Raw genomic sequence first — 26,791 nt, forward strand, 5'->3', positions numbered from 1 at the left:
TTATACTGTTCACACTGTAAAGCATATCCATGTGAACTGCATCAGTAGACGACAACAAAGAGGACCCAGAAAGAAGACTTCTTATGATGTACTGAAAGAAGAGAGACAGTAATCTTTAGACTTTCCTGTGAAAAACATAAACTAACTGAAAGAAAGTTTTGAAGTTGCTGTTTGCATTACAAAACAAGAGGGTGAACTGTAGCAGAATGAGGGAACGTATAAGACTCATATCAGTAGTTTGATATTCCAAAATCGAGCCAACCAAAGAATCTATAGAGAAAAAGAAATTGCCTCTTAACCACTGACATGATTGTGCACATCAGGTTTTGTCTTCATGCTGCTCTCAATGATGATTTTCTGAAGGTGGAAGGGTCAACCAAACAGGAATTGTGGTAAATGCATTTGGATTTCACCTCCCAAATGAAGAGTAATTAATTGTTTCTTTTAGGAAAGTTAGCTGCATTGCATGCTCTCAAGAAAGATCCACTTCTCGTGAGGTAAAGATAAGTGACTGAAAAGTTTCGTCCTTTTGCTTTAATCTCCAAGGTCCCTGTAAGGAAATCATATGGTAGCAGTAACAATGAACTTAGGGGGGGGAAATAAGGCTGAGAACCATCATGAACTATCAAGCTTGAAGCTGTGGTCAATCAGACATGCTTGGATTTGCCGACAGAGGACAGGTTTGATTTTGTACCATATGAATGTGCTCCTTCTCATTCACTTTCACTGACTGTGTAACTCAGTGGCCTTTTGTGAGCATCCGAGGCTCCATTTTGTATTTACATTCCTTCTTTGAACTCATTGCAGCAACTTGCTGTAGTTCGGCCATGTGGGTGTCGAGACACACAGAAAGTTGGTTAAAAAGCTAACTTATTAAAAGGGTTTTCATTAGTCCGTGAATGGATAGTGATTTACAACTCCTAATTACACCATCTCTGTTGCTTTTTTAGGACTTCTTTTCTGCTCATTAATTCCCACCAAACATTAGCTTTTTCACTTTGCGAGCTGTGGATTTATTTATCCCTTTTGTCATGGCCCGTGATTTTCTTTTTTGGATTAAACTGTTTGTTAAGTTACCCTTTTGAAACGATTGCTAATGTTTGATTATTCCTGTCAACTTTATAATGACGTTGATATGATATTATGTCATGATGGTTATGATATTTTATTATATGGTAACTTTTCTGATTGAAAGTTGTTGGAATAGTAGCCATTACTTAATTATATGAAACCATCTTTGGAGGAAGTGTTGATGGATTAGGTTATGATTTGAAAAATCAAAATGTTGGTTCATACATCATATTCTCAAATGTAACAAAGCATTCTATAGTTCTAGAAAAAAAAAAAAAAACAATATTAATGTGAGATACCACGTCGGTTGGAGAGAGAAATGAAACATTTCTTAGAAAAGTATGGAAATCTCTCTCTAAGAGACACGTTTTTTAAACTACAATGCTCACGACGATATGTAACGGGCCAAAGTAGACAATATCTACTAACGGTAGATATTTAGACCAGCTGAACAATTTGGTCGACAGTGTTTGAAAGTGTACAAGTGTACAGATTGAGGAGATGAACAGAGGTTGATTGGTCAGATCGGAGTACAATTCAAATTTCAAAGGCATTGGCTTAGCACTCGAAACATGGAAGTATTGTACGTTCATGGTCAACAAGTTGTAGACTAGACATCAGAAGAGGTCAAATAATTACAATTACATTGCTGCTGAACAAAAGAAAGCACACGCCCACACACAGCATAATCAAAAACGAGAAGTTACAAAAACAAACAAAGATCATCTTGATTTGGTACTTGCAAACTTAGTCATGCGATCAGCTACAGAATTGGCATTGTTTGATGAATTGGGTTCGTGGGAGATCCCGCTGTTTGAAAAGCTCCATGCATCCCAAGATACCTGAGAATGCCGCTTGTTCGATCCGAGTTTCTCTAACTCCAGCCTCTGTCTTGGAGCACTTTGTGACCTGACTTTTGCTTTGGACGACTCTGTGTTGGCCATATAGTTTGGATAACCTGCATAGCCGCTGAAATATCCCCATGCATACTCACTTCTTGTCGGCGAAAATGTAGCTCTTTTTGCGCCATTACCACGCCTGGAGTTGGCAGAATGCACTTGAGGGCTATTTTCTGCTGTTCTTGTAGCTGCTTCATATTTTCCAAGAGGGTATTTTAAAGAGCTCAAGGACGCTTCCCCTGAGGAAAGACTCGAAACTGGTTTTGCAGCCTTCGACGAATGTTTCGATGGGGAGTCGATTGTCGTAAAGCTCTGGTTTTTAAACTCTGGAGCCATTTGAGAGTTCTTAAAGCTGCTGATGTTTCCTTGAGACTTCAAATGAGGTTTCCATGTATCAACTTCGAGGATTTTGTCTGTTTTCTCATCCACAGCATGAATGTTTTTTAGAGCCAAATCTCGATTATTCCACAAGTTTTCTTCCATCCAACGGTCTAACCAGCTTGACCCGACTGGCGCTCCATCCACAACACTGACATCCTTTAAGTTTGAATTTGAACCACATCTCTGCAAGAGTTGGTAGCAAAAGTTGAAAATAAACATTACTTTTTGGTGACAAAATCAGCCTGCCATAACTTGAACGAACTTAACCAATAGCGCAAATAAGAATGAAAAACCACACTAGAGCTTAGAAAAACTAATGAAATCAAAGTCATTCAGCTACAAATGACATTATGTCGTATACCTTCAGAAGTGCAGAGTTGTCAAATTTATTACTAAGATGGGCACAGAATTGATGTTCATTTCCGTTGGGAGTTGCTTGGACCTATCAACAAAAGGAAAATAATTGAAGATCATTCTCTAATAATCGCCACATGGTTGCCTGTGGTAAAAGTGGCAAACAGAACTTGCACAATTTGGATGACCAAATTCTTTGCTCTTTTCTATCCAAACAAAACAATTAATTCAATATAAACTTAAGAATCCTAGAAAGCTATGAGCTCCTAGGTTGGAGGAGATGGTGTGCAACAACAGCATTCATAGGAAAAAAAAAAGAGAATGTACTTGAAATAGCATGACAATATTGGAAACTGGACAACAATGGTAGGGGGAAATGAACACGTACACGGATATGAGAGAGCGAGGACTTGCTGGTAGAATGCAAAGAATCCGATAAGTTCGAGCGACCAGCACAAGCTCGAGATTGCAATCTAACCAGTGTCTGCATTCGCCTTAGCATGTCAGCCATTTGCTTTCTCACAATGTGACCTCTCACCAAAGCTTGAAGCCTTACTAATGCCTTTAGTGCTCTAAGTGCCCGCCTTGCCTTCAAAATGTCCCTCCAAAAGTTAGACATAATAATAACCAAAACCCCTTCTGCAACTCATATTCAAAAAAGTCCCTTGAATTACTTTATTCCTTCAAATAAATGTGGAAAGAGCTATGATGGGGAAGGGGACCAATGCATAAAATAATTTCAACCAACGCCAGAATGCAGCTTTAATACAACCATTTGAGCTAAACAAAAGCTAAGATAAAGTCACTTTAATTATTTTAAGCAGACCATTTAATTAATTTAGCAGGTAAGGCTTTTGATTTCTCACCCAGAATTAAAAACAAATCCCAGAAAACTTGAAAGGGAAGGACCCAGCAGTGTGTTTTATGATTATGGAAAAGCAATAAGCAATTACATTAAACATGGAAGATTTTTGACAAGAGGAAGTGCAATCATGTCATCAAAGTATGGTCAATCTGGTCGCTAAGGGAATTGGAGAAGGAACAGGAAGATGCCAACACGTGTAGACGCAATACACGTGCAACCATTAGAACAGTGGAGGGACATACTACACAATTGGACATGCGTGGACAATACGGAGTTGGATGGTCTGAGATGCTGAGATCACTCATCCACTTGTGTCGGCGCATTAACCCAACTCATTTTTCTTTCCACCCACTTAAATTAAAGGGAAAATTCTCAGGACCACTTCATGTTTTGTGCTTGAATGTGGATGAAAAATCCAGACCAGAACACAAAGGAAGAGGAAAGTGAAGAATCGGGTAAAGGAACATGGAAACGCAATCCCTAATGCCCATGTGAAGTTCTTCTTTCTTTTACTTTTTGAAAAGATAAAAGTTGCTTTTTGAAAGAAATGCAGGAGATGCAGATTAGGTAAGTTTCTTTCCAATTTGGTCAACAGGGAAGATGGGGAATTCAAAATTGTAGGTTTGAACACAAATGATATCAAATTGTAGAGGAACTACGGATAAACGCAAACTTTCTAAGAAATCGAATTCGAAAAACTAGCACCAGCAAAACCCCACATCCAAGTAACTCAAAAAGGTAAAAATGAAAGTCTCAAACAAGGGCTGACCCCCAACATTGCCAAAATCCTTCTCTATTGGAGGTCAAATGGGAATAATTGAAGCCGTAATGGAAGGGGAAATTTCTAAAGACAGAATGTAACACAGAGAGCAAAAGAGCCAACTCACCAAATAACCCCGAAAGGCGGACTGGATTTTAACGGCAGCCGCCTCCTCCATCCAACGGCGGTTAGCATTAGCGTGAGTGGTGGTGCTGCTGGTGAGACGAACAACCTCGGCAGCGGCATGGGCGGCGGCTAAAGCTGCCTCGGCGACGGCAGCGGTGGCGGCGGCGACTGCAATCGCGTGCTTGTTGGCATCGAGAGGTTCGGTGTAGGAAGAGGAGGGGCCAAATGCATTGGGTTGGGATTGCGTCGTGTAAGGGCGAGATTGATCGTTGTGGGCGGACTTGGCGAAGCCCCAGCGCCTGTTCTTCTTCTTGTTGAGGCCTTGAGTGGAGTCGGGTGGGTCGAGAGGGGGCTTTTTTGGACGGAAAAGTCGCCGGAGAAAGCCCATGGATGGAAGTGGAAAGCTAGGAGAAGGAGGTGGGGAAAATTGGAAGAAGCATGGCTGGGAAAATATCAGAGAATGGATGAGAAGAGAGAGTGAAAGTGAGAGAGTTTTAATTTGGGGCAGAAGCAGAGGCAGAGAGGCAGAGGCAGAGGCAGAGGCAGAAGTAGAAGAAGAAGTATAAAGAAGTGAGGTTGGATTTGGGAAATGGGAATTGTGATGTGAGCAGCTTCTGAGCAACGCGCTTCTCTCTACTGTCTACATCACGCGCTTACCTTTCATCTTTATGTGGTTCACGACTTGCTATGCACATTTATATACCTCTCCTCTTTATTTTTCCAATACAATAATAATAAATAACTTAACAACTTTTTTTTTTTTTTTATTAAAAAAAAAAAAAAAAAAATTTAAAGCTTCTATGAACGTACAAATTTCAAAATAGCATTAAAGTTTTTAAAAAATAGATTATTTCACTCTCGTTTTAATAATTATATCAAATAGATATTGATTTTTTATGGATTTAAAATATGAAAATTATTTTAGGTCGAACGTGTAAGATCACACATGAATTGGAAAAGGGAAAGAAATATTTTGAAAATCTCACTATAGCAAACACATTTAAAAATCGTGAGACTGACTACATATGACGAAGAAAAAACAAACAATATCTATTAACAGTTAAGGTGGCAACGAGATGGGTGAGTGGAGGCAATTCTGAGGGGCTGCACTATAGCAAACACATTTAAAAATCGTGAGACTGACTACATATGACGAAGAAAAAACAAACAATATCTATTAACAGTTAAGGTGGCAACGAGATGGGTGAGTGGAGGCAATTCTGAGGGGCTGCAAACGCAGTCTTGCTGCACACTTCCAAGTGCCCCACAGCACTCTGGGCTTGGGTTACAGGCACCTGGCACCACAAATGGTGCACAACCAGTCAGGTTGCTGATCAGCTGAGTTGAGCAGCTCTGAGGCTGTGCCTCTGCCTGACCCACTACCAAACCCACCAGTCCCACCAACACAACCACAACTTGCTGACTATCAATCTGTTGCTTTGATGATTTCTTCAGGGTTTTTAGTGTTATTTATAGGAGTTGAAAGGCTCAACTTTGCATGAATCACCTACATACCAATTCTGAGTTCATTGCTTTTGTGTTGTGTAACCAAAATCAACTTCAAATGCAATTTGAAACTGAAACGATCATTCACCTCCATTGATTAACAGCAGTTCATCAGACATAACAGCCTTTAGTTTGTTTGTAATAAAATAAGATGGTTTTACAATACACTGTGGTTTGAATGATTACAGCAAAAAGGGAAAGAAAAATGGGAGACAAAATGTGATATCAAAGCAATTTTAATGCAGGAGAAAAACACTTGATTCTTGCTAAATCTTGATGGTAAATCATAAAAAAGCTCAAAGAGAAAAAAGTTCATAAAAAATANTTAACAGCAGTTCATCAGACATAACAGCCTTTAGTTTGTTTGTAATAAAATAAGATGGTTTTACAATACACTGTGGTTTGAATGATTACAGCAAAAAGGGAAAGAAAAATGGGAGACAAAATGTGATATCAAAGCAATTTTAATGCAGGAGAAAAACACTTGATTCTTGCTAAATCTTGATGGTAAATCATAAAAAAGCTCAAAGAGAAAAAAGTTCATAAAAAATATAGAGAAGAGAAACATAAAAAGAAAGGTGAATGAATGATTAAGTTGCTGTTGATCCTTGTTGATCAGAAATTTGAGGAGGTGCTGTCCAATAGTTCTTGACTGCAAATAGAATTTTCTCATTCTGATGCGATGATCCATCTTCATGATTCACAATTTCACTGCTCCAATTCAACTTATCCGCTATCGTCTTGATTTTCGCCAAAATCTCGACGTTCTCTCGAACGATTACGCTTCCTTCTGGCCTCAGAATTCTGTCCATTTCAAGTAGAATGTCTTCCATTTCACATCTGCAAAGCAATTTCAACATAACAGCTTCAGACCAACACAGACTCCACATGTTCACTAAAGAACTTCCCATAAAGACAATACCTATTCTCATAGAGGCTAAAAACTGAATCTGCATGAATGAAGTCATAAGTTCTTGGATAAGTAGACATTGCCTCACACCTGCAATCCATCCACATCCACAGTTCATATATTACTTGGCATGAAAAACATGAATGTTATCTACACTTGCTTAAAACACTTACCAATCTTGATACGTGCCGATCAAACCCCTGTCGTATACGACTCCGAGCGTATTGAGTTTGACATCCACAGGGACTACGTTCATCACCCACACTGGATCATGAACTAGAGCAGCAGCAAATCCACCCAAGAAAGCATTCATGTCTAAGAAATTGCGGTAGCGTCCAGGCTGACTCAAACGATTGTTGATGGTTCTGTAATATGATAACCTCTTGTTCCATAGTTGAGAATCATGAATGAAAGTTTGTTCTGTCACCCCTTTCACATTTCCTCTGCTAATCCTTTGTGGGATTGCATTTAGCCTTTCTGGCCATTTTGGCAACTTCCCTCCTGCAATTTCCTCGCTGCTTGAAACTTCTGGCAAGTGTGTCAAACAAGCTTCCATATCCGTATACCTAAGAGAACAAAATCAAACTCTACATAAGAAAAGAATGAGTATGTAAAGTTGAGCAGGGGTGTGTAAAAGAAGAANTTCTGGCCATTTTGGCAACTTCCCTCCTGCAATTTCCTCGCTGCTTGAAACTTCTGGCAAGTGTGTCAAACAAGCTTCCATATCCGTATACCTAAGAGAACAAAATCAAACTCTACATAAGAAAAGAATGAGTATGTAAAGTTGAGCAGGGGTGTGTAAAAGAAGAAGAAGAAGATACCAAGCTTTGTCAGGATCTTTGGCATTACAGAAAGGTGGATTCTTGTTGATCTTGCGGTTGGCTTTGCAGTTCAAGTGATTGATGGGCTTTTGCCAAATGGCAAGATCACCCTCTTCCACTATCTTAGTCCAGCAGAGGCTTTTGGCTACCTTTTCAATGGAGACCTGTTCAGAGTTCAAATCTTCCTTTGTTCTTTCCCAACCTTTCCAGTGTTTCTTCCAGTTGATTGGAGGGCCTGATAAGATCCAGTACCCCCCGGGGCGTAGAACTCGATCCACTTCAATCAAGTAAATCCCATCTGCAGCACACGAAGATAGAACCGAGGAGTACTATAATTAAGAACTCTTTAGATGGTTGGGAGGGATTCTACATTCGCTAGTTAAAGTGGACAATATCATTACTATCGTGGTAAAAAGTACCATATTGTGGCCACGGGATGAGGCAGCGAGAGCAATGAGCCATGTCAAAGGCAGAGGAAGGATAAGGGAGCCTCTTAGAGGCAAGAATGCCAATGAGCGCAGGAACTCCCCTTTCCAAAGCAAATTGAACTTGGGCTTCATGGGTGTCCCGCGGTGCAAACGACATGGTTAGGATGCCTCTCGACAGTAAATAAGNAAAAAAAAAAAAAAAAAAAAAAAAAAAAAAAAAAAACATTAATTTTGTTATCTAATAAGCATTATTTTAGTATAAAATAATAAATAAAAAAGTGACAAATTTCTGATCAAATTATGACAGGGAGGAAACATGGGATTTCTCAAACCAAATTCTGCTCCATGACTGCCACGTGGACCTGTCCAGTTAGGGTCCAGCCGAGAAAATGAAGCGTTGAGTGAACCTATGACACGGATTTCACTGCCTTCTTTTTTTTCTTTTTAAAGTAATTTTTATTTTAGATTTTTTATATTTTCCATATGTATAATAATAATAATATTATTTCCACTTAAATTGAGCATTGTAGGGAATGTTTGTCGACAAGAGGAAATTTAGATTTTAATTTTAATTTTGAGCATTTCTAATATTTTAGAAGATCTCTAATTTAAATGGAAAATAATATTGGGGAAATATTTTAATAAAGAAATACCAAAATTGGAGGATAATTTTGGTGTTAATTTTTGAAATAGTCATTAATTAAAAAAGTATAGAAAGGAATTGAAAAGCTTGATTACCCCACAGCCGGTATCAATGGCGGTTCTGATGGACCCATCTTTGAGATTGATGAGCTTCCCAATATTATCGATGTACGCATCAGCTCCATTTGGGAACATAGTCCCGCCGCCGGGAAACCTAAACGTCTCACCTTCATATCTAATCCAATTCTGCACAGCCTTCTCCACCGTCAGATCCTTATGAGGCACATTCACGTACCACGCCAAATCCCTACTCACCGGCCACGAAAACGGATTCCGGTACCCTGGCGGCGGAGGAATACGGCACTTCAAAACCTCCTCCTTTTCGGGGCAGTGTCGCTCTCTATAAATGAGGCGGTCTCTGTCGAATTTCAGAGACCTTTGGGTGTCTTCGCAGGGCGTGTACTCGCTGTACTCCACCCCGCATGCCGGAAAGAAGAGGGGTTTGGTGGGTGTAGTGGGGACGGTGATGTTTTGGGGGGTGGTGCGGAGGAGGGCGGTGGGGGTGGAGGCTTGGTGGCGGAGGCCGAGTAAGTAGGAGAAAATGCAGAGGAAGAGGAGTAGAGCGATGACGTAGATTCTTCTCCTTGGGGAGATGGGCTTTGAGAAAAGCTTGGGGGCCATTGGAATTGTTGATTTTGGTTGGGGGTCTAGTTGGGCATGGCGTTGTTTTGAGGATGGAGAAATGGAATTATGGAAAGCTCATTTATATAAGGCAAGGGATTACAGGGAGATGGTTTTTTCCGTGTGCCCAACATTTGGAAGGTCAGTGCCGGTGGAACGGCGAGGTCAAATATGGTATATTAATTCATTTTTCTAAATTACAAATACTGTTTTTCAACTTTTTCTCTTTTTTTTTTTCTTTTTTTAATTACATTTTTTTATTTTATTTTATTAATTGAATCACAAATTATGACCCGAATATTAAGATATTAAGATAATGGTTTTGAAATATTTATGGATATGATTTTCTTTTTTTCATTAATAATAAAAATTATTATTGAAAACATTTATCTATGAGTTAGTTTTTGAAAATGCAATCAATAAAATAAAATAATTTAAATAAAGAGAATTATTAATTTAAATATTTGAAAATGTAATAAATAAAATAAAATAATTTATCTAATAGAAAGATAAATAATTCAATAAATTCCATACCATTCCAACCTCACTTTCACTTTATAATTAAGAAAACTATTTTTTTTTAAAATTGTTCTATAAAATTATTCGATTTTTTTTTCCCTCGAAGATAAATGAGGTTGGAGACGAGATTATATATATTTAAACTAAACATTAGATTATATTATAAAAAAATATGTTTAAAATATTAAAATTTAAAAATTTAAAAATTAGGTTAATAGAATATATTATTGAGATTTTTTTTTAGAAAGAATTATTTGGGAGGGAAAGAAATAGACGGTGGGGATAGAAAAGGAAGGTTTCTTGATCCAGCCGTGTATACATCTGTAACTGTAGGTCTACGGTTTTGGGGTGTATTTAGAATTTCAAGAAATTTTAGGGGGAACGGGTGATAATACAAAAGTTGAGGGAGTAACCTGATATTTTAAAGAACTGAGCCGCTATTTTTATTATATATTCATACCGCGTTCGAGTTGAGGCGCGCCGTGGTCGTTTACTTCTAAAGTTCTGTGACTGAGGGTTTTAGGGAGTAACCAGAGAGCGCGGCAACAGTTTCTCCATCGAACATCAATGGCGGACGATGATTACAATGACCTCGACATGGGGTTCTCTCTCTTTCTATATGCTTTTATTTATTCAATATGTTCTTCTCGAATCTTTTAATGTTCCTCTCGTCAATTGTTTTCTTAGAGAATCTGTCAAAGCCCTTCGGAACTAAGTTCGTTCCTTTAAGTTCAACTCGGTTAGTACGGATTTGGAACTGAATTTGTGAAGGAAAATAGTTCGGTTATGATGAAGTATCATTTAGCTGTTTAGAAGGAGATGCTTTCACGTATTGGAACCAGACTCGGTTGTGCGAGAGATTCTGCACAGTCTGCTTTTATGTAGTTATAAGCGAGGAGTTTAAAAGAGTTACTTTGGCAAATGTTTGATTTTTCTGGCTGCCTTACAGCTCACAATACCAATGTTTAAGGTTCAATGATCTTAGATAGCTGCTTGTGACATATTCAATTAGGGTTTTTCTTTAGGTATAAATTATGGACTTCTTCTGCCTTAAAAGCAGGGCTGCTGGACAAACGTTACTCAAAATTTCTACTTCTTTTACCTTCATAATCAGATACCAAATTAAGTTTGTAACTGCCACTCGTCATTGTAATATTCCGGAAACTACACTCTAAGCCTTGGGATGTAAATAGATGTTTACGACCTTATGCGTCTTATTGTATGCTTATGTTCATAAGCATTATGCTTTAGTGAACTACGTTATGTTAGGTCAGTTTTGCTAATTGTTGGGCAATACAAGTTTCATTCATTAGTGAAAAGGAACTTTGATAACCTTCATGTTTATAATGGATTACTATGTCTAAGATTTAAACATTGTAAGTTGAAGGATTATTTTTAAAGCTTTCCTGTTAGTAGTTTATTTAATTGGATAGGCCTCTTGCTGCATATATACATTAAATCTTGTATTATCAGTTCTTCAAAGTAGGCTTTTATTCACTTTATTCCCTGTTTCTGATGCCCCTTTTTATTTGCTTGAAGAATCGGCCCTGCTTCTAGAATACAGTTAGCTCAGCAGATTGCTGTACCAGCTGCATTTTTTTTAAAAAAATATCTGTTAACTTAGACTGATAGACCGTGTTTAGTGTTTTATATCACATTTTACGTCACATTTTTTGGATTTTATATCTGTGGTTGAGGACTGGAAATCTAAATTTTGGGGCTACACAAATGGTTTGCTATTAGAAGTAAATATAATAAGATCCCATTCTTAGCTGTAGTTTGACCACACTGGTATAGTCTTGTTTTGTGAAAGTCCTTTATATTTTCATCTAGGCTGATTGGGAGGTTCAAATATCTTTCAGCTTTTCTATTAATTTAGTGGTTTTGTTGCAGATATGACGATGAGCCACCAGAACCAGAATTGGAGGTATGAAATAATTAATTCAACTTTATTTAAAAGAAAGTAGATAACTGTTCTTTTTGAAGTTGATTAATTATAGTGGAACTGAAAATGATGTACAGGAAGGTGCTGAAGAAGAATTGGATAATAATAACAATGATGATGTTCCTGGTGAACCTGTTGAAGCAGAGGAAAAGGAAGATGAAGAACCTGTTGAACGTGTGCGTAAAACCTCAAAATTTATGACAAAATATGAACGTGCTAGAATTTTGGGTACACGTGCCCTCCAAATCAGGTTCTCTTTTTAACATTTGCTATATCCAAATTTTTTACGGGCATCAAGTTGATAATTGATATGATGGTTCTTTTTCCTATTTGGCAGCATGAATGCTCCTGTGATGGTTGAATTGGAGGGCGAGACTGATCCACTTGAGGTTAGATTTTTTCAAATGTTAAGCTAAGATCTTTGGAAAGCTCTCTTTTGGTTTGGGCATCCAGCTAGATGTATTTTTGTTGCCTCATATGTGCATGCCATGGTTAGTACGCCTACTCAAAAGAAAAGGGTTAAATTTAAATCATACAAAAATGCCCTCAAACTTTGAGGTTGGGGGTTAAATTTCAACTATTTCAAACAATAGAGTATAATTGAAACTAGCATCAAAGCTTCAGTAAGTTAGTCAAACTGATTTGACCGCTTACAGTTTGTAATTGTAATAGCTCTGCTGATATAGGGAATGTGGATTTATGCTTATCCATTTGAGTGATTCGCATGTTGTTGGTTGTTTGTGGCGTTGGTCTTTGATATCTCATCTAATCCTGTGCTTTTTAGATTGCAATGAAGGAGCTTCGTGAGCGGAAGATACCCTTCACCATCCGTCGCTACCTGCCAGATGGAAGGTTAGGGCTTTTAGATCTTATTCTTTTATCTTTTAACTTTTGATTGCCTGAAGGTGGGGGTACCGAAAATTGAAAACAAGTGTAACCAACTGATTTTGGTTTCTTATGTATAAGTTTAAAGAGACCGGCTGTATAAGTTTTGGACTAGTTTTAGCGAAAAAGAGATTTTCCTAAGGTTTTGGTTCTCGCAATTTTCCAATACGAAAATCATTCTAGTTTTCTGTAGGATAAGATAAAGAATGGTACTTGAGTGAAACTTTCTCTGTCTGTTAATTCTGCGCAGTTATGAAGACTGGGGCGTTGATGAACTGATTGTGGAGGACTCTTGGAAGAGGCAAGTTGGTGGCGCTTGACTGATCTTTAGTTAGTTGTGTGGGCGTCACCATATGTGAGATGATAGTTAGAACTACATAGCCATTAGGTCACGGTGTTCCCATTTATGCAGCTTGTGAAAACACTACTGTTTTGTTGCATAACTCTACTCTATAATATATTGGAAAGGAATCACTATTGACAAACACCTATTTATGACTATAAACCATGCCATTAACACTGGATATTCTGTAATCTTCAATTGTGCGTTTCTTAAAAATTGCTTTTCAACGTTAACATTAGTTTGTTATATGTACGTTTCCAAAGCACTAGGAAAGTACGTATAAATAATGCTCATGAAAGTAATGTAAAATAACATAAGAGAATGGTTAAATTATATAAAATATCCATCAATCTTTGATCTGATTTCAATTACACTTTAGGAAAGTATCCTTTATTTTAAAGAAAATCTCTTCAAGGGTATTTTTTGGGGCAATTTAATTTTTTTTTAGTTTCGAACGACAATACATTTCTTAACATTAACGCACCAATACTAAACAAAGTTGATGTGAGAGTAGAAAGAGAGCATCTCCACAACCAGTAGTGCCGAAGGCGGGGAGCATTCCTCAAGACATTAAAATCAAAGGTTCAATCGTATGATTCGCAACAAAGCCAGATTACGAGGTAGGGAAAGGAAGGGGCAAAAAGGATCCAACTACAACAGATTTATCATCCTGTACACATTTCTCCACCAGAATTCGGGCAAGGGAGCCGACAAGGTGGCTAAATTATGTTAGTCAAGCCTTCCAGACATAACCCAAATCATCATCAAGGTCATTGTTAAGGAACCCGTTTTCAGGGAAATCTTGGCCTATATCTTCAACCAAACTTTCTGGCAGATGAAGGTCTTCCGGAAAATCAGAAGCCTTTTGATTGAACCCACTATTACCAGCAGAGGACTCGCTATTTGAAGCAGCTTTGAAGCTATTGCTTCTACTCGGACCAGGGCAAGGGACATTGCTCCCAGGCAGATTTCCAGATGCCACAGCTGCAACTGAGGTGTTTCCCACAAAACCCGTACCCCTTCTTGTCAAACTTCTGTTTGCATTTGGTCCGGTAAGGGGTGGCTGTTGCAAACCGCCACTCTTACTGTTACTTGACATCTGCAGTAGCTCCTGGATCATCTGTTGCTGTAGGGCCTGGCTGCCTTGAATCGTCTGAGGATAATTTTGTTGGACCAAGGAGCCAGCATTTGGTGGATGCTGTTGCAGCTGCTGCGATTGCTTTTGCAAGGTTTGCTGGGCGCTTGAAAAGCTACCAACAGAGTTCTGTATGGACCCAGGCATCAAGAATGCATTCCCCTGGAGTGTAGGGGATGGATTATAGTTGGAATTATTGAAAGAAGACAAGGCCTCCTGTTGATGTGGGCTGGGATTGGAGTTCATAGAGCTTTGTCTCATGAGGATATTCTGGTACGTAGTCATTGCCAAAGCAGCTTGTGCCGAACCACTCAAACCTCCTCGACCAATCATCTGATGGTTATTAATCCCATGGTTATCATGTTCAGGATGCATTGCCATCAGCTTATTTACTGTTGTGGGAAGACCTTGAATACTTGCTAACTGTTCCATCTCCTGCATCTTTTGCATCTTGAGCTTGGCTGCAGTGGCATGTCTAGGATAATTTTTCAAGCCCTCTGTAAAAACAAGAAGTTCCAACATACAATAAAAGAAAAATCACAGAACACTAAAGAAAATGAGTAATCAATTCAGAAGGGAAAATTATTGCCCACTAGAAAAGAAAAACATCACAAACAAATAGACTATACTCGAGGGTTTTAAAGCTCAAAATCTTGAAATATGTAATGGTAGAAATGTTCTTCCGTTCTGTATTAGCTTCCAGGGCTACACAAAAATGAAGTTGAAATCCCTAAACACATTTGTATAAGGTGGAAAATCAAAAGGTGAGATCATATACAACCAAACCGTAGGTGCAGAAAAAAAGAGTAAAACTGAGAGAAAAGATGCATGGAGAAAACTGGTTTTTTCAAGTTCAATTTGGATTGGGATATCAAGTAGATATTGCAAAGACATTTAATTACTCAATTACCCTCTAGCCGGACAGCTCCTGAGGCTTTGTTTGCAATTAGTCCCAAGATTGTATTCATCGCTGATTATTGGTCTGAGCAGAGCATGGTTTTAGGAGACTAAATCTCAAACGTGATAGTTGAGATATGATTCAAAGTATTACGTGATTTAAAGTAGTTGAGATATGATTCAAAGTATTCAAACGACCAAGATTTTAAGAGATTGTTAGTATGATCCAGTGTATAAGCCTATAAATATTGGAACTGTGTAACTCTTTAAGCAATTGAGTCAGAAAACAATAATAAAGCACTGCAGCTTTGATCTATTCCTATCTCTTTCACTATCCATTTCCCCAACAATACAACGGGTGGGGGGATTCAAGAACAGATAGCTCTTCGAACTTTTTATCTTTGATATAAAGCCCATTCAAATCAGGATGCTATGCAACAGAATCCTCAGGAATGTTATCATCCATCCTCAATGCGTGTTGTCATGTAGAAGGAACCTAGTATTAGTTCTATTTGGAGATCCAAATTCCAAAAAAGATGAAATTACGCATTTGGCCCTTGATAATGTGAAGGTGGAGACTATTGTTACGGTTTCTTTCAAAAGAAAACTAGCAGTCATTAAGGTGAGTGAAAAGCACAAAATCACTAGAAAAGAACAAACGAGAGGAATGAGTCTTTATGGATAGAAAGAAATGGGGAATGTTTCTGAAATAAATATAGCGTGATTGTTGTGACCTTATTTGGTTAGTCTATTCTACTTAGAGTGTACTCTCTGACGAAATCTAATTGGACTGCCTTACTTTCTGAAGGGGTCTTATCCAGAGAGGAGAGAGATAGGAGAATGATGAGTCAATATTTTGAAAGAAAATAGTTGGCACTCAAATTGTCATTTTCAGCATGGTAACAGTTCACTCTCTTAGAAGCCAAACCTAACAACGATACATCTACAAACAAACCACACTTCAGAAAATGATATTTTAAAAACCTAAAACAGTAATTCCTATTAAAAATTATGAAAAAATATATTGAGGAAATCAATACAAATTTCAATTGAGAATCACAATAGATCATCACTGAGTAGTAGAAGATGAGGATGTAGATGCATTACCAATAGGCCCAACTTTTTGATCCCGGCAGAAACCAATAAGATCTTTCATACTGTTGACAACCTCCGATATCTGATAATATTTAGAGATTATAACACAATCAACATTATGGGAGTGACATAAGAAAAAATTTCTCTAGTAATACATTTCAAGAAATGCATGAAGTTACCTGCAAACACCTCACGTATCTTTTAGGGAAACCCAAGTCATTCAGCAACTGCAACTCCAGACTCTTTGCAAGCTGACGACCAGCTGCCAGCACCCTAAGAAATCAACCATGTTAAAACACATCCAACTGCACAATGAGTTGGTCACCAACCCGGCAACTCTATGAATTGATAAATGTCAAAAAATTATTCCTAATAACGGCAATCTAGCTTCTAGACGGACATCAGCAAAAGATTGTACTATTATCCCCGAAGTTTTAGATATACTAACTACGCAGAATACAATGTTGCAAGGGGCAATCAAAACCCTGTGCACCTAAAACCACATGGGCCAACAAACCCAGCTCACTCCCCACAGTGTACAACAGAAGCAGCTTGACCAGAAATTGATGCATTCAAGAAGTTTTTGCTCCTATGTCATTCATGAATCCATCTCAAAATATCAGAGCCATTATATATTTTCCCATCAGATCTTTCTTAGGTCATAATTTTGAGCTCGTGGGAAAAAGGCTTCAAACTAAGCGGCAGTCAACCATTGTCATAAATATTACTGTCACGAGTATTACTGTTCAAAACTCACATATTGCTATTCGTCTGCAAATCTTTCTGAGAAACACCATCAGGCCCACTTTCAGCTATTGTGCTTTGGCATTTCTGGGCAACCAGTACCAGCTGATTCACCTGCAAAATAAAAGATACCTCATTGAATTACAAGTATCTTTCCTATCTGAAAGACTTCAAAAAATGAAACTGAACTCTTAACTTTTTTGGACAAGTTCTTTAAGAAAAATAAGCTAATAAAAAAGGTCAAGTAAAAAAAAGGAAGGATAAGTTACAACTTACAAGACAACACGACTAGCAAAACTTTTGATTCAGTTCCAATACTCTAAAGCTGAAAAAACTCGAGTTCAAAGTGGACTTTCAAAGGATAGAATAACACAGCTGAAAATAAGGGAACTGAGGGAGTTTCTCAACGATGTTTCCATGTGTTTTAGTCACAGAAAAATGCATATGCAGACATTATATGGTTCAAAATAATTTATAGGCAGTCTGAAATTTTTTGAACCAACCAGTGTCATGCTATGACTAACTTTAGAAAGGTTTTATTGGTTCGCAGTGCACTAAAAAGATGTTCCTCAGTTTTCATAATACTCCAGCTCCCTTTCATGCACGAAAAACTAAACATACTTCATGTGTGATAAAAGGTTTAATGAAATAGATTGCCGATGCCTATCAGCAAAAAGAAACAGCAAAAATAACCGGAAAAGGACGATCAGTCCCCTCCATGTTACTTTTACTCAAGTAGAAGTGTGATAAAGTTCAAAAACAATACCTGAGATGCAACCAACCTACGTGGAAGAAGTTCTTCATGACGCCGTGCACAAAATTCCCAAGACAAAATCTGAAGAAAATTACATTTACATTAGGCTTAGTAACAAATAAAATGGCTGAAAATGTTTGTTTGGATTAGCAATATATAAACCTTCAAGTCTTGCGTGAATATTACACGAAGCTGACCCTCACGAACAACACGAAGTTGCTCATATACACTCTCTTGAAATGCTTTTGCATATTCTAACAGCATAATTCCGGAAGATAATCTCCTTTCTTGAGGACGTTCCAGAATTAAAAACTCATCAATAACTCCACTTCCAAATTTGATCTCACTGAGTCTCGGGAGTACTTCAAATGTAGCCTCTTCAATTCAACTCATTAGCATGAGAGCAAAAAGTTAGATCAGGCAAGAGACCAGAGTGCTAAAACCAGCATCCAAGAAGTTAAAATTAATAAAGAAAAAATTATATTTCCTGTGATCATAAAAGTAAAGCATTATGGTACATAAATACCCAATATTTGGGATTTATGCAACATTTTAATCGTCAAGGAGTCTATACAAGAGAAAAAGGAATTAACAAAAGAAAATAAAAAAAGAAACATACGGGCTTAGAAGAATCAGGAACTGGGGAATATATAAGAAATAGTCTTCTACTTGAGAAGCAATAAAGTATTTTCTTTTTGGAAGATACACAGACCCAAATGATTTGAACTAGTATGGAAAGTTATTCGGAAGATTCAACAAGCATTTATTCTTCATCTACAAAATTGGATAGGTTTGGTTCAACCTTCATTTCATGTGTTACAAGCTGACTCGAGTGATGAAAAACCATTTGGAGATATGGAAGTCAGAGATATGGAAGTCAACATTTGCAAAGTTAAAGCGGAGCATGGGGTTGTCATAATAGCACTTGATTGATAATTTCTTTGAAGACTTTATTTATTGTCTTAATTTCATAATTTCTTGTAGTGGGCATTTGAAGGGTAGCGGGGATTTACAAAATTTGTCAATCATGACCATAATCTCTTTTTTAGTAGGCACTTGAAGGGTAGTGGGAAGTTACTTGCCAACCATGGCCATAACTTCTTTTAGTGGCACATTTAGAGGGTTGGAGGTGTCTTGTGCGGGGGAGGCTATGAATACCCACATAATTGGTATGTAAAATTTTTGTATAAGAATGGGTAAATTACTTTGATTCAAGGGTTCTTGCTTCAACAAAAGTTTGGATCGTTAGACTGAAGATTAGGATTGCCTAATCATTATTTCTCGAGAAACTAAATATATAGCTTGCAAACCCATATAAGATACTGCATTCTTGGTGGTCAAAGAATGTAGATGGATAGACAACAGATGCAACAGATGCANCCCCCCGTTTGAGGGGCGATCAAGGTCTCCAACATCCACCATTTGAAAATCAAAATAAAAGATTGCTTTTCTAACTCTTACCAAAGCCCCTTCCTGATTTGGAACCACAGATGTCGCACTGCCATGCATCCTGAAATCAATAAATGGAAAGCAATACAGACGTAAATTTGAGCACAAGTTAACAATAACACAGAAAAGGGAGTTGCAATGCACTAAAGCGAATAGTAATGAGCCTAATTGCATTACTGCAATATAGACAACAACCTAAACTAATAAATCTGACAGCAATACCAAAACATTTAGAATACTTGAATGTAGAATGAGTGATGTTCAAGACTTAAATGTACATCATTTATCAAAGAATTATTTACTCTTTAAATGTTGAATGTAGAAAAAGTAATAAACCATGTTACAAAAGATTGGACGATCCTATCTTTTCCTAACATTTGGCAATTACAAATGTATAGTATAAATTAAGAGCACAAGTATCACAAGCGTGTGAACTGACCATAGCTGCCTGGGGAAACACACCAAGAGCGTGGTGGCCAACATTCTCATACAATGACAAGCACCATCTTTTCTTCGCACGAGGAGAGTAATACTCTGTTACAAACTTTCTCCAGTAGGCTATACTATTATCCTATAGAAATGTCATTATTAGAAAAAAGGAGGCAAAAAAAGAAAAAAAANTAAAGCATTATGGTACATAAATACCCAATATTTGGGATTTATGCAACATTTTAATCGTCAAGGAGTCTATACAAGAGAAAAAGGAATTAACAAAAGAAAATAAAAAAAGAAACATACGGGCTTAGAAGAATCAGGAACTGGGGAATATATAAGAAATAGTCTTCTACTTGAGAAGCAATAAAGTATTTTCTTTTTGGAAGATACACAGACCCAAATGATTTGAACTAGTATGGAAAGTTATTCGGAAGATTCAACAAGCATTTATTCTTCATCTACAAAATTGGATAGGTTTGGTTCAACCTTCATTTCATGTGTTACAAGCTGACTCGAGTGATGAAAAACCATTTGGAGATATGGAAGTCAGAGATATGGAAGTCAACATTTGCAAAGTTAAAGCGGAGCATGGGGTTGTCATAATAGCACTTGATTGATAATTTCTTTGAAGACTTTATTTATTGTCTTAATTTCATAATTTCTTGTAGTGGGCATTTGAAGGGTAGCGGGGATTTACAAAATTTGTCAATCATGACCATAATCTCTTTTTTAGTAGGCACTTGAAGGGTAGTGGGAAGTTACTTGCCAACCATGGCCATAACTTCTTTTAGTGGCACATTTAGAGGGTTGGAGGTGTCTTGTGCGGGGGAGGCTATGAATACCCACATAATTGGTATGTAAAATTTTTGTATAAGAATGGGTAAATTACTTTGATTCAAGGGTTCTTGCTTCAACAAAAGTTTGGATCGTTAGACTGAAGATTAGGATTGCCTAATCATTATTTCTCGAGAAACTAAATATATAGCTTGCAAACCCATATAAGATACTGCATTCTTGGTGGTCAAAGAATGTAGATGGATAGACAACAGATGCAACAGATGCAGTAGGTAAAGATCACATACACTTACGTACATGCAAGGAAAAGGATATAAATAAGCTAATCGCAAGAAAATTCAAGCTATGTTTNGTGTGAACTGACCATAGCTGCCTGGGGAAACACACCAAGAGCGTGGTGGCCAACATTCTCATACAATGACAAGCACCATCTTTTCTTCGCACGAGGAGAGTAATACTCTGTTACAAACTTTCTCCAGTAGGCTATACTATTATCCTATAGAAATGTCATTATTAGAAAAAAGGAGGCAAAAAAAGAAAAAAAAAAAAAAAAAAAAAAAAAAAAAAAAAAAAAAAAAAAAAAAAAAAAAAAAAAAAGATGAAGCCTCAAAGTGTAGGAAGAGAGCCAGAAAGAAGTAGATGATATAGATGCATAATTTTCTTTTTCTAATGATATAATAAATAGAATTAGAGAAGATAACTCACAGGAGGTCTTTGTCGCAGATGATATAGATATTGCATCAGCCGACGGGCACAAACACCACCAGTATCATATGAAGGCCGATTCATGGGTGATCCTGGCAGCATTGCTTGCTGTTGTTGTTGCAATTGCTGCCTCATCTGTATCTGCTGCTGCTGCTGAAACTGAGCCCTGTACTGAGGTAGAGAATGCAAAATTTGCTGCTGTTGCCGCATTCTTTGCTGTTGAAATAAAGCTTGTAATTGTGAGTTACGGTTTTGTGACAGCATGGAATCCTGTCTCTGAAATAGCTGCTGCAAAACTTGCTGTTGCAGCATATCTTCCTGCTTTATATCTAGCCGTGGTTTCTTCTGCACCTGAGAATAGTTATTTGGATCTGGAATGAAAGATCCCTGACGTTTAGCACCCATCGGAAATGATACTTGGCCTATTTGTGATGTTGGTAAAGATGTGGCATGTGAAGCACCTTGATGTGTATGTTGCTGCACGTGTTGGATATTTTGGTCCTGGTGAGAATTTTGCTGCACTACGCAGGATCCATCAATAACCGAGGAGCCTGACACACTAATGTTATTTGAATTGAATGACATGGGCGATGCAGGCAAACGCATGTATGACTCTGTATTGATGCTTGCACTCCTTTGCAAATGTGGCCCCCCTGAAAGGGCAGAGTTTGCATCTGTAACTAATGAACTTGCACCCACACTGGGTCCTGAATTTGCCACACTATTTAAAACTGCATTGTTCATGTCTCCGGAAACTGGACCAAAATCAGAACATCCAGTTCCTGGGATTGAATTTGATGAATTTGCAAATGATTGGCCCAAGTGAGAATTAACAATAGCTGGGGACTGCCCTTCCCCTTGGTAGAAAATCCCAGAACTTGATGGAGACTGAGCTAATCCTCCAGCCAGACGAGAAGATGCCATTGAAGCCACCACCCCTTGGTGGCTAGAGTCTAGGTAGCCAGACAGACCACACCAAAATAAATATTCTCGACACACACTCAATAAGATAGAAAAGCTATACCCATGAGAAGGAAATCCAGAAAACCGCTCACAAATTACACATGTCAAATTTTAAAGAAGAAAATGTGGAGAATATCAAGACTCCACTTGAAAGAAGGATTAGGTAGAAAGTACTGAGCCTTTTTAACCTTGAAGTCGGGGGGGAAAATAAGAACAAAAAATTCAAGCTCTAGTAAGACCACTTGAGGCGCAGTGTTATTGGAGTTCCAACCGTAAGACGCGAGGATCTAAGAGGGAAAAAAAAGTTAGCATATGAATGCGAAATGAGGGAAGCAAAATCCAATTTTAACGAGATTTAAAGCAATTTCTAATAGAAGCCTGACAACTTACTCGAAACCAACAAAGACTAATTTCCCTTCCGACTGATAAAACCCTAAATTAGCTCCAGGAGAAAAAAACCCGGTAGAAGACCCAAGATTGAAATTAAACTCAGCGCAATATGGTTAACATCGTTCTCAAGAATTACCCAAAGCGAATTCATTCAATTTCTCATCGTTTGAGAATTAAAAACAGTGATTCAACGGAAAGCAACTCAAATCGAACATGAAAACACGTCCTCCCTCCTCTACCCAGAGATAGGAATGGTGGAACGAACCAAACTCAGTAAATTAATCAGTTACGCATCAAATTCCCCACCTAAACACAAGCCAAACATGGACATGGAGGGCTTAAATTTAAAAACAAAACCAAAAGCAGTGAGCTTTAACAGTGTGACAGAGATCAAATCATGTGAACTGAATGGAGAAACTAAACTAAACAAGAAAATTTGTAGAGAAGTATCCCAATGAAGAGAAAGCAATTAAACGAAACCTCGAAACCTTCAAGAACTTAGTCAAAGAGAGTCTCCTTTTCTTCTTGCTTAATTTGGAAACCTGAAATTTCTAACAAAAGAGGGAAATAGAGAATCGGAGAATACTTGTGTTACGCAGCGTAGGTAGCGGGAACTGCAGCGAGGGAGTGACCGGCTGCATTGACGAACCAGTCACCTGTCACCGGCTACTACCGGTCAGTCTCGAAATTCGTGTCGTCGTGGTGATCAAGAAACGTAGACGATGCCCGATCTCACGGTGACGAACGAGGTCGGTTACTCCGTGGCGAGCTCTCATTGGTCTGTTGTGGGTCGCTTATAATGGGCTTTGCACAGCCTTCGTCGCCGTTATTCTTTTTCAAGGGAAATAATCAGGCGCATTAAAGCCTAACGATATAAAACATCCCCCGTTTGCCACCGCGTTGATGTGAGGACATTTTGTAATTTTCAGAATTTATAGGGGCCATATTGTACTTTTGTATTATATTATGTTACGTGGCTCTCATTTATTGGGCTTCCATATTATTCTATCGCCAGGTGAGCGTAGATTTTCGAGGCTTCTGGGTGTCAAATACCACGTGTAATTTAATGTATTTTTTTTTTTAAAGGTGCCCTATAATTGATTCAATTTTCTAAAAAATTAATTGGTATTTACTATTTATACTAATAAAAACATATTTTTTTTTTTTTAAGTTTTTATTTTATTTTAAAAATATATATATTGAAATAACTCGTGTTGGTTTATATGGATAATTTTCACTGGAATTAAATATCTTCTTTAACAAAGAAAAAACGGTATTAAAAATTATAATTTCATATATTTTTAATTTTAGATAAATAAGATGCAATATCCCTAAAATTTTAGGGTGGTTTGTGCAATTTTCTGATTGATCTAAAAAGGAATGAAGGTGGCCTACCACAAAGTTAATTGACACTAATTTTGATGTTTAGAAAGCAAAAGCAACAATTTGTCTTTTTGAAGGTTTTGAACAATAAAATAAATAATAAATAATAAATAAATATTTTGAAAGAAGGGCCAGGAATAGGATGCTCTTAACAACCTTTATGAACGCAAATTAGAAAAACAGTACAATATCTTAATCTATGTATTATTATTTGTGAGTTTGGTAAATATAATAAATTCAACAATTATTGTTGGAAATTCATTGTCTTTATTGCTTATTCTATCAATATAGCAATCATAGACTATATTGTTGTTAATTTCCTTGTATATTTTAGGACAATTATTTATTCAAATGTACACATAACATATATTGTTTGTAATATAATTGGAAATAAAATAAATTAAAATATGTTCCATTTTGGGTTGTGATAATAAAGTAATGGCTGTGATAATACCAAAACATGTTCCAGAGTTTATGTTTAAAAGTAGACAATATGATACAATTAGGGGGAGTAGTGTCTCGTCCGCTAAAAAAACGCGAAAGATTTTAGCTATATTGCTAGTACTCTCAAAATGTGGGCATGGTACTGATACCTGATTTTGCAGGTATAATACAAAGAATGGGACTGGAACCCTTCTTTAAGAACCAAATAATTTAAGTTCTCCATAGTTTTTGTTATCAGGTCGAGATGGCCACTCTGTCCAATGAAAAGTGGAGATGAAGTTTCAGAGAGAGCTGCCAGGGGAGAGCCTTCGAAGCTTCATAGAAATTTCTCCAAGCCATACACCAGAGTCTGGCAGAGTAGCACAGAGAGGCAACAGCTTAACATTTGGCAATACAGGATGAAGAAGATGATTGAAGAAAATTGGGGAGGTACCTTAAGGCGCACCACCTTTCTAATTGCCAATAACAAGCCTGGCATGAGGCTTTGCACGTTTATGATATCATGTTTGAGAGTGTAAACCTGTGATGCAAGCCATGGTAAGTGTCGGAGAGGGACAACAGAAACACAAGCTAGAACTCACCTCTCCCGGGCGTGAGAAGTAGACATTGGTGCTGGAAGGAAGCCCCGGAAGGACAAGGCTATGCACTCGAACTCCATCTTCTCCAATCACTTGTCCCCTTGCCTAGCATGCAAAAGGGCACAATAAGCAAGCTAGTCTTTTTTGAAATGGGCTTCTGAGTTTGATGTCTTAGTCATCAATATGGTGAGGTTTCATAATCTTTCTTTGAGATTAAACCATAGATATCTATTCTCATATTGAATACTCATACATAAAATTAAATGAGGCAGAGAGTACTCAGAAGGATTCAGTTTACCGGCACTTCTGTTGAAATATCTTCTCTGTTGTAGATTTGGCCCAAATTTGAGAGGTTCTTGGCTATTTGGGCTGCATCTGAAGATGGGAGATCCTGTCACCAAAAGGGTGAGTATTTAATTTAGTTGAGGGCCTGTTGGAATTAGTTGTTGATATAATTTGATTATAACCTGTGGATTCTCTCTGGATTCCACAATCTCTACATTGCTGTAATGGAAGGAAGCTGAAATTGCAGCTTGTTGGAGAAGGATAGAGCCAATGGACAGAGTTGGGGCGACAAGACAACCCTGTGACAGAACCCATTAAAGCATTCATACTGAGAAGGAAAGAGGAAAGGGGGAAGAGGAGAGGGTTGCATTAAAATCTCACCCTGTGCTCACCATGCTAGCTTTCTCACAGAAGTTGGATAATGCAGCCACTGTGTCTACTTTTAATCTGGGAACATAAACCACACTTCTCATGCCAAATGCAGTTGCCTAATTTCAAAACAGAACAAGGAAGAAATGAAGCTCAGTTGATGTTTACCCTTATCGATGATAGTTAGGAGGGAGTCCTACATTAGCTAATTTTGGATTTATAAGTAAGAAATGCATCACATTAGTAATGAGGCCTTATGGAGAAGCCAAAAGTAAAGCTACGAGAGCTGATGCTCAAAGTGGACAATATTGTACAATTGTGAAGAGTCGTTAGACGAGAAGAGTCTACCTGCTTCACATTCTCATATACTTTAGACGGTTCGGTGAAATCAACAACAACTCCTGTTTCCTTTAACTGCAAATTAGCAATAAAATAGTGATCTTTTGAGACTTAAACCAGACAAAGTGAGGGATGAAGTTGGTGTGATTGAGTATTAGTACCTGAGATATTGAACCTAAAACCATGGTGAGATCATTTAATATGGGTATTTCTAGAGGTTCTTCCATGTCGCACACCTAATTTTATCTGTACAGATCAGCAAAACCACAGGGGAGAGAAAGAGAGATGGAGGGGGGAGAGAGAGAGAGAGAGAGAGAGAGAGAGACCTTTCCAATGTCCTCTCCGACAGAATGTGAATCAACAGCACCAGCAACCTCCATACCTCTTGCCTTTGTCACTGCAATAACTGCAGCTCTTCCAATTTCCTTTGCTGCTCCATTTATAATGACCTGTTTAAACAGAAGTAATGAATCTCTACTGTTGAGCAAAATAAATGAGAGCCATGGCTGGTGGATGATGGATGATGGGCGACCTTGATATTGCTCTGAGATGGTTGTACAGAGCAGAGAATTGACGATCTGGGTCTCTTTTTCTCAGAGTTCTTATACATTGTGAAGGGGAATTGTGAACCCAGAGCCGCCATTGTTGTTGGTTTCATAGCTCTGTTTCTTCCTCTCTTTCGGAGCTGAAATGGGTCTAATTCTGCAAGAGGATAAGCCCATTTTCACCTTACCCTTGTGTTCTTGTTTGATAAGGTTTTTGTGTCGACGGCGACAGCGACAGGATTACAATTTTCTTCTAATTAATTGGGTGTAAGAATTTATTTACCCAAATTAAAATATTGTAGAAAAAATTATTCGAAAATAAAAAGAAGATCAAAAGTATTTACTTTAAT

General features: G+C 37.8%; 5 protein-coding genes across 13 annotated transcripts; 1 reads left to right on the plus strand and 4 right to left on the minus strand.

Moving 5' to 3' along the window:
• Window positions 1-1,587: 1,587 nt before the first annotated feature.
• LOC111810095 (protein IQ-DOMAIN 14-like) lies at window positions 1,588-5,022 on the minus strand. Its single transcript, XM_023696669.1, has 4 exons — window positions 4,458-5,022; window positions 3,094-3,294; window positions 2,713-2,793; window positions 1,588-2,534 (listed from the first exon to the last, which is right to left on the minus strand). Exons 1-4 carry the CDS (start codon window positions 4,842-4,844, stop codon window positions 1,794-1,796), a joined length of 1,410 nt encoding a protein of 469 aa, XP_023552437.1. The 5' UTR covers window positions 4,845-5,022; the 3' UTR covers window positions 1,588-1,793.
• Window positions 5,023-6,301: 1,279 nt separating this feature from the next.
• LOC111810096 (probable methyltransferase PMT15) lies at window positions 6,302-9,493 on the minus strand. The gene is made up of 6 exons (XM_023696670.1): window positions 8,852-9,493; window positions 8,113-8,315; window positions 7,694-7,991; window positions 7,046-7,438; window positions 6,885-6,962; window positions 6,302-6,802 (listed from the first exon to the last, which is right to left on the minus strand). The coding sequence occupies exons 1-6, from the start codon at window positions 9,442-9,444 to the stop codon at window positions 6,553-6,555; spliced, it is 1,815 nt and encodes a 604-aa protein (XP_023552438.1). The 5' UTR covers window positions 9,445-9,493; the 3' UTR covers window positions 6,302-6,552.
• Window positions 9,494-10,407: 914 nt separating this feature from the next.
• On the plus strand, window positions 10,408-13,327 carry LOC111809616 (DNA-directed RNA polymerases II, IV and V subunit 6A-like). Its single transcript, XM_023695961.1, has 6 exons — window positions 10,408-10,565; window positions 11,857-11,890; window positions 11,986-12,158; window positions 12,246-12,297; window positions 12,693-12,760; window positions 13,044-13,327. The coding sequence occupies exons 1-6, from the start codon at window positions 10,531-10,533 to the stop codon at window positions 13,111-13,113; spliced, it is 432 nt and encodes a 143-aa protein (XP_023551729.1). The 5' UTR covers window positions 10,408-10,530; the 3' UTR covers window positions 13,114-13,327.
• A 314-nt stretch (window positions 13,328-13,641) lies between these two features.
• LOC111809767 (probable transcriptional regulator SLK2) lies at window positions 13,642-23,283 on the minus strand. 8 transcript variants are annotated; one of them, XM_023696192.1, is made up of 11 exons: window positions 23,085-23,282; window positions 21,607-22,098; window positions 21,146-21,516; window positions 20,805-20,936; window positions 19,223-19,271; window positions 17,924-18,138; window positions 17,774-17,842; window positions 17,021-17,121; window positions 16,443-16,536; window positions 16,276-16,345; window positions 13,642-14,768 (listed from the first exon to the last, which is right to left on the minus strand). In XM_023696192.1, exons 1-11 carry the CDS (start codon window positions 23,137-23,139, stop codon window positions 13,870-13,872), a joined length of 2,547 nt encoding a protein of 848 aa, XP_023551960.1. In that variant the 5' UTR covers window positions 23,140-23,282; the 3' UTR covers window positions 13,642-13,869. The 8 variants fall into 8 exon arrangements, with proteins under 8 accessions (XP_023551960.1, XP_023551957.1, XP_023551953.1 ...); XM_023696189.1 differs by lacking the exon at window positions 23,085-23,282 and adding exons at window positions 22,297-22,395; window positions 22,979-23,078 and having other exon boundaries at window positions 21,146-22,098; XM_023696185.1 differs by having other exon boundaries at window positions 21,146-22,098; window positions 23,085-23,283.
• A 1,013-nt stretch (window positions 23,284-24,296) lies between these two features.
• On the minus strand, window positions 24,297-26,636 carry LOC111809820 (dihydrodipicolinate reductase-like protein CRR1, chloroplastic). Of its 2 annotated transcripts, XM_023696259.1 has the most exons (10): window positions 26,429-26,634; window positions 26,223-26,345; window positions 26,058-26,132; window positions 25,906-25,971; window positions 25,581-25,676; window positions 25,371-25,487; window positions 25,202-25,294; window positions 24,907-25,008; window positions 24,759-24,845; window positions 24,297-24,674 (listed from the first exon to the last, which is right to left on the minus strand). In XM_023696259.1, the coding sequence occupies exons 1-10, from the start codon at window positions 26,552-26,554 to the stop codon at window positions 24,642-24,644; spliced, it is 918 nt and encodes a 305-aa protein (XP_023552027.1). In that variant the 5' UTR covers window positions 26,555-26,634; the 3' UTR covers window positions 24,297-24,641. The 2 variants fall into 2 exon arrangements, with proteins under 2 accessions (XP_023552027.1, XP_023552026.1); XM_023696258.1 differs by having other exon boundaries at window positions 24,297-24,845; window positions 26,429-26,636.
• Window positions 26,637-26,791: the final 155 nt, after the last annotated feature.

Source organism: Cucurbita pepo, chromosome LG14 (genome assembly GCF_002806865.2).
Source record: "Cucurbita pepo subsp. pepo cultivar mu-cu-16 chromosome LG14, ASM280686v2, whole genome shotgun sequence".
In the NCBI taxonomy this organism is placed as follows: domain Eukaryota; kingdom Viridiplantae; phylum Streptophyta; class Magnoliopsida; order Cucurbitales; family Cucurbitaceae; genus Cucurbita; species Cucurbita pepo.